We start from the raw sequence: 12,261 nt of genomic DNA, 5'->3' as shown, positions 1-12,261 counted from the left end.
TCTTATTAGAGGCTACTTATTTCAAAGCCATCTCTAGTAGGACATAAAAAGAGAGTAAATTGATCTAAAAGACCTTGAACCCATGCAAAGTAAGCCACATAAATAATCTTACATTTAAAAAAATCCCCTCAGCATATAAATGACACAGTATCTTACTTTCCACTATTGAAGCCTATTTCCCCCCCATGGAGAGTGTTAAAAAACAAACAAAAAAAACTGTTGGGTGGTGAAAAAAGGAAAAAGCTAATTGTTCTGTATCCGGTGACTTCTTAAAACTTAGTTTTCTGCATTTTTATTTATTTTAAAATTTCCCACAAAGAATATTTTTCTAAAAAATTTTTTTTATTGTGGTAAACACAAAATTGACCATCTTAATTATTTTTAAGTTTACCATGTAGTGATATTAAGTATATTCACAATCCGTGTTAGTATTATAAGAGAAAATTTTTTTAAATGGAGGCAGGGGTAGGATAGGATGGTGGGATTATCTTGACCTCTGTCGTACGTTTTGAGCAAAAGCCTGTGTGGGTTAAGAAGGCTGTGTAAAATAATTTCCCTTCATATATCCTGAACTCCATCTCATATGATGCTACTGAAATAATATTAATAGTCCACATACATTTTTTATTAGTTGAAATTCCTAGATGTCTGTTTACCAACTTTCAGCTCCTTGCAAGTGGAATATATAGGTAAATGAAATTAAGAGAATTCCAGGGCAGAAAGTTAGTAAGACCCTTCTTTCTCCACTGTCAAGTAGGTTCAACAAAAGAACACATATAGAGAAGGGAAAGGAAGAAACAGCTATTGTTAAGTCAAAGCACTGACTTTATAATTGTCTGCTTTAATAAATTTTTAGCCTAAATCACAAAAATAGCTGTGCTGTAGCCTTCTGGGTTCCATGGGAACTTGCCAACTGTATTCATAGTGTTTGGACTTCCAGTAGCCCAAACTTTTCTGTCTTGGTCTGCATTAAGTTCTCATTATATTCAGTTAACTCCATTCTAAAGCCAGAATCCTATTTTGTCTTCTAGTAAGAGAATCTTGATCTAATTGTTTTCATGTTATTCCTTTTTTCATTTTTAATATCTTTGAATCTTAACTTTGAAAATAAGCCTATCTACTGCATCTCCTTGTTTCAATATTTCTGTTGTCGAAATGGGTGTGATTTATTTTTCAATATTTTTCTGATTCAGGTTTGTGTCTGGAGAAAAGAGTCTTCTATAAGCTTATATCGGGACTTCATGCCAGTATCAATTTACATCTATGTGCAAATTATCTTTTGGAAGGTAACCAGATTTTTAAGTGGAAGTTTTGCCTTCTAATAGTGTAAAAATTATTGGGAGGAAACTCGTATCTCTAAAGCAAAAAAATATCCTGTTTACTAAAAAACATAATGTATTCTGTTTCTCTTTAGAAACCTGGGGTAAACCTAGTTGGGGACCTAACATCAAAGAATTTAAGCGCCGCTTTGACCCTGTGGAAACCAAGGGAGAAGGTCCAAGAAGGCTAAAGAACCTGTACTTTTTATACTTGATTGAGCTTCGAGCTTTGTCAAAGGTGGCCCCATATTTTGAGCGCTCGATTGTCGATCTTTACACTGGAAATGGAGAAGAAGATGCTGACACAAAAACCCTTTTACTGAACATCTTTCAAGATACAAAGTAAGAATTGACTATGTCAGGGATCTGAAGTTCTCCACTCTGTATTCAAATGAGGTAGCACTTAAAGTACAACAAAAACTTACTCCTAAAAGTTAGGAAAAGGGAGAATTAAAACTAAGAAGGAAAATGATTAATAGAAATCAGGTACTTAAAAATATTTCTTAGCCGGGTACAGTGGATCACACCTGTAATCCTAGCACTCTGGGAGGCCGAGGCAGGTGGATCGCTCGAGGTCAGGAGTTCGAGACCAGCCTGAGCAAGAGCGAGACCTCGTCTCTACTTAATTTCTATTTTTTTTTTTTTTAATCTGGACAACTAAAATATATAGAAAAAATGAGCTGGGCATGGTGGCACATGCCTGTATTGTATCCCAGCTACTTGGGAGGCTGAGGCAGAAGGATCGCTTAAGCCCAGGAGTTTGAGGTTGCTGTGAGCTAGGCTGATGCCACGGCACTCTAGGCTGGGGCAACAGAGCAAGACTCTGTCTCAAAAAAAAAAAAAAAAATTTCTTAAAATGTCAACTAAAAAGCATCTATAGAGTTTTGTTGCAGAAACTTTCACACTTGAGAATAGACTATATTTTAAAATATCACAAAATTTTATGTAGTATGAAAATTCAATATTACTTTTTCTTTCTATCAATTATATTATTCCAGTTACAAGATTTAAATTTAGATGATATTATGTTAACATTGAGATGAATATGTAAGGGAACATTAGCCATACCTTCTAGAATATAACCTTAAAAAAAATTAATAAAGTACCAAAAAAAAAAAATGCTTGGTCTATAAAACTTGGTTTACTGGTTGTTAAAATGAGCATGGAGAAAAGTTAGATTAAGAAGTGTTTAAAGTAAATTATGTATTAAATTTTAAAAGAATGTTAAAAGAGTTGCCTGGTTTTCACGTAAGTTGTTTTCAGTTAAATGTTTAGATTGTTTTATCACGTAATTTCTATTTCTTTTTTTGTCTGTGCTCTAGCACTTTTTAAATTTTTTATTTTTTTATCATGCAATTTCTTTAAAACATTACAGTTTTATAAATTACAAAACTATCTGTATCTTGCTTTAGTCTTTTATTAAATAGTTTTTATGTGAACTGTTTGTCACCTTCCTACTAAACCTTACCTATGAGTAAATAATGAATTTTAAACATTTATAGGGATAGAAAATTCTACCAGATTTCTAATACAAAGTACTTGGATTTTTCGTCTGTAACATGTAACTCTCATTTTTGTCAGGTCCTTTCCTATGCACTTTGATGAGAAATCCATGTTTGCGGGAGACAAAAAAGGGGCCAAATCATTAAAGGTAAAAAGTTCTTTATTAGCGGACAGGGTTGGGAGCAGTTCACCGGTTGTGTTGTCATCCCATTCATCTAAATTCTTTTCTTTCCTAGTTCTCCAACTTGTTGAAGTTGGTCTGACTGGATTTTACTATAAGTGGTACAAAAAGGCCTCTCCATTATTTCCTTCTTAATTCCTTTCTCTTTTCTGGTTTAACCAACTGCTTAGTGAATCCTCAGTTGTTATTATGTCCAATAAGTATTACACCTTTATGAATGTCTTTCTGAAAGATTTTTTGAGAGAAAATTTTCTTAGTTTACAATCAGTGTATATTATTGTTTTGATGCAGCTATCAAAATAGATTTTAGCCACTTTGAGGGCAATAAATAGTATATTTATCTAAAGTTTATTTTATGGAATGTTAGTTTTTTGAACTATTATGTTTTTGTCCTTTTTGGTTACCTAAAAGGTAAAACTTACCTGTTAACCTGTAATATCAGACAGAGAATATATTTTAGGAACATCATCAAACTTACTAGGCATTCTTTGTTTTGATTTGTGTAAAGTACATTAAGAAACAAATTGTACCCTTGAAATGTTCATAAAAGTATTTGAAATTGACTGGCAAATATTCTTCTAGTACAGCTTCACAATCTTTTATATGCAGTTCTGAAATCCAAAAGGCTCCAAAAATGGTAACATTTTCTCATGTTTGGTGCAAGGTATTTGTTAGCAAAACCCAACCTGACTGATGTAAGAATACAATAGGTACTCATAGTATTTGTTTTTTTTTTTTTTTTAAGAATTCTGCTTTGTATGAATATTCTTATATTTTGCTGCAGAACCATTAATGTGTTTGACTACAGGGTGTTGCCTCACACTCTGATGAGGAATTTCATGATATATAGTGTATGTACTGTATTTCTAAAATTTAAACAATTCTGAATTCTAAAACACATTGGACCCCAATGTATTTTAGATATAGATATACTACAAGAACCAGTAAATTAATACTGAGTGATTCTCCATTGGTGAGAGTTCCTTGCTATTTCTATAAGTAATTTAGCTCTGACTATACTTTAATGTTGGAGGGTTGTTTGGCTTCACAGTTGTTTTAGAGGTATATTGCTATTGTGGTATTTAATGTTATTTCATTTTCATAGTGCTTCTTTTCTAAGTATTCACACAAATATTCTACTTTTTATCTTCAGGATGCTGTTGTGTAACAGACAGGGCAACTGTAATTATGTATATTTTTGTAGATGAGGAAAGTGAGACTAAGCAAGGTCTAAGGTCTCACAACAAGCTTTCAACTACGAAATGCTGGCATTTTGTTAGCTATTTTTCAAGGGCGTATAAAGGAGTACCTAAGTCCATTTTCCATCTGCTCCACAGAACGTGCATTACATGAGAATGGCCAGCAAAGGAGTTTTTGTGTTCTGCTTATATTATCTTTCTTTTGCCAAGGTATTGATTCCTTTCAACCCTTTGGGCAGCTGGGCAGGGCTTTGTGGTGGCCATAGTTTTCAGGCTACTTGCCTCCAGCTTCATGCAGTAAAATGTTTCCCTCAGTGTAATAAAGTAGTTTCTGCTTTTCACAGTTGCCATGTGAAACAGATGAGGAGACTTTGTCTTAACCAATGTTCCTCAGATAAGGTGAGACTACTCTTAGAGGCATTTCACACACACATGCTTACAGGCAGAAGAGTTGCTCCTATGTAGGAAACTACTTCCACAAAATAAGGGACCTGGTAAAGTGTCTGTAGAATCTGCATTAGCAGACATGGGAGACTGTGGGACCATACACTTCGTAGACGCCTGTCATTACTGATGTTAATTGAGCAACCATGACAAACATAGTATAGTATTAAGGAGTGATAATAAAAATATCATTATTTTAGGACTAGCTTTCTGATACAGGATCACACAAAGCAAAGCATCAAAAATAAACACAGCCAGGCGCGGTGGCTCATGCCTGTAATCCTAGCACTCTGGGAGGCCGAGGCGGGAGGATCACTCAAGGGCAGGAATTCGAGACCAGCCTGAGCAAGAGCGAGACCCCGTCTCTACTAAAAATAGAAAGAAATTATCAGGACAACTAAAAATACATGCAAAAAATTAGCTGGGCCTGATGGCGCATGCCTGTAGTCCCAGCTACTCGGGAGGCTGAGGCAGGAGGATCGCTTAAGCCCAGGAGTTTGAGGTTGCTGTGAGCTGGGCTGACACCACGGCACTCTAGCCCAGGCAACAAAGTGAGACTCTGTCTCAAAAAATGAAAAATAAAAATAAAAACAAATGAAACAGAATAGCTATATTTATTACTGGTTGTGTGTAGATATCAAATGGAAGCAGCAGTTAAGTTCCTTAAAAGTAAAGACCATGTATTACTTACTTTTGTGTCTCCCATAGTGCACATTTTGTTGTTTTGCATAAAAACACCCCTCAGTAAAAAGTTTGTTGAAGTAACATATAGAATGAATTTTATTAACATCATTTGTTTTATGTGCTATGTTACGCTATACAAATTCAAATGTTTTTCTTCAGTGTTGAAAAACAACTCATTAATAAACTTCAAAAACTTATAGTTCAGCCAAATGCAATTTAATTTTAAAAGTCTGATTACACTGAAATTATTTTTGAATGCTAGGAGGAATTCCGATTACATTTCAAGAATATCTCCCGTATAATGGACTGTGTTGGATGTGACAAATGCAGATTATGGGGGAAATTACAGGTCTGTGTGTTGTCTTCTCTTTTGAAACTATTAATAATCTAAAGTTTTTCCACTGAGGAGTTTAAAACTTTATTAAAATATCCTCATTGTTGATTGAACAGAATTAAGAAATAGGCAGATCCACAGTGTGTTTTTTGTTTTATTGATGAAAATTAATATTATTAAACTGTGTGTATATGTGTATGTGTAAAGATGTTTTTGTATTAGTCTATGTAATGATTTTAGTTTTATTTTATCTATGTTTCTCTTGGCACAATCTCAAGATTCATTTCTGAAGTTGGTAGTTATGAACAGAGTATACAGAAGGTAAAATATAATTATATAAAAAGACTTAAATATCAAACTTGGTTATTGAATTTGTTTCAATGATCAAAATAAGACTACCTAGTCACAAAATAGGAAGACTGCAAGGCAGGCCCATTACCGTATATATTCAGCGTAAAACAGACTGGTATTTTCTCTTATTTTTGTTACAAAGATGATTATTTATAGAAAATCAAGAGACAGAATTATAATAATGGAGGCCACACTGAAATCAAATTTTTCTTTTTCTCTAGTGCTAATCAATTGAGAAATTAAGGGTAGGCATCACTAATCTCTGAGTTTTTAATTGCTAAAGGTTATAGAAAATACTTTTAGGGTTACAAATAGAACATTGTAATCCTAATGTGATATTTTCAAGGTTAAAAAAAGGCATTTTAGTAATTTGGAGGATCGTATGGTATGTATCCAGTAAGTGTTAGACTATTCAGGTTTCCTTAACAGCTTAGATAAATTTATCATATACATAACCTGTGTGGAAGTAGAAACGGTAGTTTAACATTTTGGTGAAAAGCCCAGTTCATATGAATTTCCCAAGTGTTGTGACAGTGGCTGTTAAGTATTCCTTTAAACTTTTATAGTAGTTACTATTATGTAAAGTTGATAGTAAGTTTTTTGGTATTTTCTTTAGACTCAGGGTTTAGGAACTGCCCTGAAGATATTATTCTCCGAAAAAGAAATCCAAAAGCTTCCAGAGAACAGTCCTTCTAAAGGATTCCAACTCACGCGACAGGAAATAGTTGCTCTTTTAAATGCTTTTGGAAGGTAAGAACCATTTTTACAGTGAAAGACTTTTGATTCCTCTTTGGGTTTCAACAAACTGAGAAGATCAGCTTCTCTGCTAAAGTTGGGCTTGTTTTGTTGACAAAAAGATAAAATTATATTATACCTGTACTCATAGTGGCTTTAATGCTGACCAGTCAGTTTCCCTACAGGTCATAGGAAAAATTAATAGTTTCTATTAAATTTATATTAAAAGTAATAGAAATTGCCAATATTTCTCAGTTTGCCACCTCAATTTTGTGGGGAAAGTGTAACATTCTGCTAATAGTCTCTTTAGCTTAGCTCCAACATATTCAAACACAACAGCAGGAGTAAGGAGGAAAGCTTGTTTGAGGCGATAAAAGAAAAAGAGATTAAATCCTTTATCTGCTCTTTATTTTGTAAGCTGAGGAGTCATTTTTCTTTCACTCATTTCTACCCCATTTTTTTCTGTATACAGACATACAGTTTGCTTGCTTGTTCACATCACCAGTGGTTTAAAAAATAATTTGAATTTGTCTTCATAGATACATGTACTACCAAGTGGGGACTACAGAAGGAAAAGAATCATAGAAAATAATACTATACTGCCTTGGAAAAAAGGGCAAAAAGTGAAATGAAGGAAGAATTTTTTTTTTTAAACAGGGACCCAAGTGATACAGAGATTATTCCTTAATATGCATCTTAAGTTAAAAGGAAACAATTAAATTAGAAATAGATTGTACATTTCCTGTCTTAATAGCAAAGATTTCACCTATTGCTCCCCTATATTTAAAGATGACCATGTAGGTTGAGATCCCAAACATAAGATAGACATAGAATGTCCATTGTTAATTGGTATTGATATTTCATGAAAAATTCAGTCCACCCACTCATGAGGCCTGTGGAAAGATAACACAGGAGAAACTGAATGAAATTTAAATTATTTAAAATGAAATTGAAATGAAAAGGATTTTAAAGAATTTAAACATTTTAAGTCCAAATAAAATTAAATTGAGAAAGATGAAAAAAATTGGATTTCATCAGAATTTCCCTGATTCTCAAAAAGAATATTCATAAATATAACCCTTCCTGCTCTAGAGAGTACTAAAGTTCTGGAATCCGGGTTGCCTTTTAGGAGTAGTGTAAGCTCAAGCATATCACTGTTCTATATTAGCTTGTTTCCTCTCTCTATAAAATGAGGACGATAAAACTTTTCTCACTGATCAGAATCCACCTACTAGCCACATAACTCTGGGTAAGTTACTTGATTTGAGCCTCAGTTTTCCTAAAATGTAAAACCAGGGTTAATTATGTCTACCTATAGTATTTTTAATGTTAAGATCATAAATATGATGGGCTCACAGCATTGCCTGACATTAAGCTCTCAATAAATGCTAACTTTTCATCCATCAAGTACTTAAGAGTAAAGAGCCAAAGACTGCATACTACATCACCCTAAGTTATAAGAAACAAAGAAAAACATGAGATTTTTCTTGTATCAACCCCGAATTGTACATAAGGATAATAGAGCTTATAAAATTATTTTTTTGTGATTCCCATTCCAGAGTCTTACTGTTGGGTCTGGGCTGAGAAACAGTTCATTCATTCATTCAGTCAGTCAGTAATCATTTATTGAACACTGTAAGCATTGATGGGTACAGGGCACAGGGACAGAAGACTCAGTGGGAGAGTCTTTACCCTCTGGGAGCTAACAACATAAAATAAATTAGTGTGTTTGGGGAGCAACGATAAAGGAGTGGTCATTTGGAGAGGAATGTGCAAAATGAATTTATAAAACCAAATGTAAATGATTTTTGAGGTTCTTATTCATATCCTGTTCCCATATTAATGTCATATCAGTTGATAATATGAAGTATCTGCTTTCCTTTGCCCCCTCTAAACCAAGACCTAAGAATCACAGCTCCATGTTGTGTCAATTTTTAATAAGAAATTATAGCATACTAATTTAAAAGTAGAAGCTTCGATGTTTTTTCTTTTAGATTTTGCTTTCAAATTATAGCCCATGTAACAGTATCAGTCATTTGAAATATGTATGTTTCATGTACGCAGTATCATGCTGTACTAATGTGCTTTTTTTCCTCTTCATAGGCTTTCTACAAGTATAAGAGAGTTACAGAATTTTAAAGTCTTATTACAACACAGTAGGTAATAAAGGCTTTTATATGTCTAACTAGAGACATAAAATGACTGTGTAAAGCCTTTTAATCTTGGACTTTCAGCAGAAAGAGACTAATCTTCCAAGATTTCAAGAATTCTGAACTCTTAAAGAAAAAATTCAAATGCTCACTTGAATATTTATGATTCTTCATAGATTATCAACTAGAAATATTTATAAATTAAGTATATACTTTTAAAATATGTAAGTTATACTAATTCTGTTTAATTTCATGTGTTTTCATCTGTTGAATATTCTATTTTATTTGCTTAGAATTGCTTTTGTTTTTATTCTATTATCCTTTATATTTCCAGTTGTCAAACTTTAAATGACTATGTCTCCATTCTAATAACACAGTTTACAGTGTGTTATGGAAAAGGAGAATTAGGGAACAAACGTTGCTTAGGGCTGGTATCAGTGACAAAAATTTATCAGTGATTTTTTTTTTTAATGTGTTTTTAGCCTTGCCTAGCTCTGTGTGTCACTTTCTATAATATGGAACTGTCACCGTGATGAATGGCCCTTTCATAAAAATTCCTTAAGATTTTCCATGACTTCAACTTCAGTGGTTTTTATTTAAGATTTTTAGTAGTTGTTGCTGTGCTGTTTTCTGTCTAAACGGCCTGCTCTGGTAAGGTGAATAGGTACTCGCCCCTATGCTACCCAGCCAGATTTAGTGGGCTGGCTCAAGAGTATTTTGCTTAGAACCTTCTTTTGATTTTGCTTTTCTTTGTTCCTAGAAGCTTTAGAGACAGAGAAATTTTAGAAATTTTCAGTTTCTTTTAGAAAAAAAAAATTGAATAAATATTTAACAGATTACTTCTTGATAAAATTTGAATGGGACTATATGAATTTATAATGCCAATTAAAAGCATTATATATACAAAATTTGCTATTTTAAATTAAAGCATTTTTATAGGTTTTAATTCTAGAATGCAATCTATGCAATCCTCTCTGTGATTTTCTTTGGTAGGATATGTAAGCAGTTAATAGATTAAGTCCAGCCTCCTTTAAGCCCCGCCCCTGCTTTTCTTTTCATTTTGTATATAAATGGTACTTTGTGTGATTTGTACCAACACATGGCTAATAAGTCCTAAACTGGCAGTTTCTAAACCTGGGATTTAAAATCTTGATTCTTTTAAAGGTGTCAGTAAATAGAATATGATTAATTTGGAAGGTTGCATCTGTGTAGAAGTAATGCGGATACAAAATCTAGTTTCTCCTTAGACGCTGCAGTCTTTTCTGAAGTAAATAATAAGTGCTCTTAAACCCTGTCTTATCCTACCAAAGTCTGAAATGTGTTCATTGATGATTTTAAATTGTGTTTAGTTGGCTCACCCCTCTTTTAAAAATACTTAGCCATCCCTTGGAGGGAGTAAGGTCTCACAAGTTACTTTCTCACTAATGTCTAATCTTTATAAACCTGGAGTCTTGTTGATGGTGGTGGTGGTGGTTTTTAAGCTGAATAAAAAAGACTGGCTTGATTGGAACCTCTGCCACTTTTTCTTTTCAGAGTTGCAAGTATTGTAGGGGAGAGGGAGGGACCTTAAGGAAAAATGTCTTAAAAGTGACTAATCTTGATAGTAAATTAATGAGAATTATTAATTTAGTGTTCATTCGGAGTTTAAGAAAATGTGAAAATTTTGCACTTTGTCTATTACTGCAAATTTAAAGATACTTCTGGTAGTGTTACTCTACTGTTCCCTCAGTTAAAGATAAAGGCTATTATTTAAACTATTTACTTAAGAAAACGCTTGGTCATTTCCATTTATTGCCTTTTCTGTAAGTGTGATTTGTTTTAATCTTTGGAAAAATAGTATATTAGTGTGTGTTCTAGGAAATTAAAAGATCTGGTTGGGATTAAGAGTTCTTTTTAAGGGTTTTAACAAATGTTTTTATGACTAAGAAAATAAACGAGGTATTCTTAACCTGAAATTCATTTATGGATTAATTTTATCTTATCATAAATTAGATTGTAGGGGGCAGCCTACATTTTTTCTTTTTAACTCACCACTACACTTAACAAGGGGGCAGCCTACATTTTTGTGTATGTGTGTATTTCTTAAATTGACAGTATGAGCGTGGTGACACTTTTATGGTCCTTGTGATATGAACTATTTTTCCAATTCACATACCTTTTGTTGTAAAGTGATACTAATGTTTGCATTGTGAAAATGCTTAGCTGGTGAATATCTCTTGGCATTTTGTTTTTAATCTCACCACTTAATTTAAAAATCCAGCACTTGATAATATAATTGACAGAAATGATTGTACCAGCTGATGATGTAATGAAAATGAAGAAAAGGAATATATTCCTTCCTTCAATGGCATGAGTTTATTTTCCTCTTAAGTGGCATCTATGTAAATCAGACAAATTATATATTAAAATTGGTAAATTTTGAATATTTCTCCTGTTTTGATTCTTACATTTTGAGGAGGATCAGACAGAATAGTAATAGGTTTCACAGTTTTGAAATTTGATAAGTCAATGTTTTGACATTTTAACATTGTGATTCAAAGTTTGTAATCTATGTATATGAAACACTGTGCCATGTTTTTCAACTTTGCCTAGGTGCCATTGTATGTAAGAAAGGACAGCTATTTTGATCTTCATCAGCATTGCCTTCAGCTGGAAATTTGGGAACAGTTCACAGTAAACCTCTCAGCAGTTTACAAACTGAATGAAGTGCCTGCAGAAACCATAGCTATTCACCAAAATACACAGATTAGGTGCATGGTATCATGGAAATTATTTGGTAAAAAAAAAAAACAACACATAAATCTATGTGTACTCTATTTTAAGTGACATCTACAGGTGCAGCTTTGATTTTTGAACAGAATTCCAAATAATTTACTGTTGTACCCACCAGAACCTAGAAAAGTGAATTAAAGTACATGTTTCTGCGATCTTTTCTGTCTTGTCTTCCCCCTCTATTTGAAGTGTTTCTTTTATGGCATGAGGATTTGGTTATAATTTGTAGAGAAGGAAAAAAACATAAGTAATCTGAGGTTATTACTTCTTATAATCATAATGGCACACAATGGCAGGCACTGTCTTAGGCCTTTACATGCATCATTTAATCTTCACAGCTGCACTAATCGCTAGGTATAATTACTTCTCCATTTTATAAATGAGAAAACAGGACAGAGAGAAGAGGCTAAGCAACTTGTCCATAGTTACAGATTCTAATCTAGGTTGTAGAGCTAGAATTTAAGTCATAATGTGGTCTATTTGTATAATTTCATAAGCTGGCTTATTACCACTCATCTCAAAAGTAGGGACTTTTCACATCTTTTGATTTGTATTGAAGCATAACACTTTTAAAATATGCTTATTTTAT

The 12,261-nt window shown here is 33.1% G+C and overlaps 1 protein-coding gene across 3 annotated transcripts in view; it reads left to right on the top strand.

The window, feature by feature from the left end:
• The window catches only part of ERO1B (endoplasmic reticulum oxidoreductase 1 beta), a 61,237-nt gene extending 49,412 nt beyond the window's left edge, over positions 1-11,825 (top strand). The window contains exons 11-17 of one of the 3 annotated variants that reach the window (XM_045537256.1): positions 1,194-1,286; positions 1,415-1,661; positions 2,901-2,970; positions 5,593-5,679; positions 6,632-6,765; positions 8,854-8,910; positions 11,493-11,825. In XM_045537256.1, the coding sequence (XP_045393212.1) occupies positions 1,194-1,286; positions 1,415-1,661; positions 2,901-2,970; positions 5,593-5,679; positions 6,632-6,765; positions 8,854-8,910; positions 11,493-11,508 (704 nt within the window). In that variant the 3' untranslated portion in view covers positions 11,509-11,825. Of the gene's footprint in view, positions 1-1,193; positions 1,287-1,414; positions 1,662-2,900; positions 2,971-4,546; positions 4,602-5,592; positions 5,680-6,631; positions 6,766-8,853; positions 10,688-11,492 lie in introns of those variants that run through there. The other 2 variants (XM_045537257.1, XM_045537258.1) reach the window with 2 other exon arrangements.
• Positions 11,826-12,261: the final 436 nt, after the last annotated feature.

Source organism: Lemur catta, chromosome 25 (assembly GCF_020740605.2).
Source record: "Lemur catta isolate mLemCat1 chromosome 25, mLemCat1.pri, whole genome shotgun sequence".
NCBI lineage: Eukaryota > Metazoa > Chordata > Mammalia > Primates > Lemuridae > Lemur > Lemur catta.
Note: the sequence above shows the minus strand (reverse complement) of the source record. Positions and strands in the feature narration are given on the sequence as shown.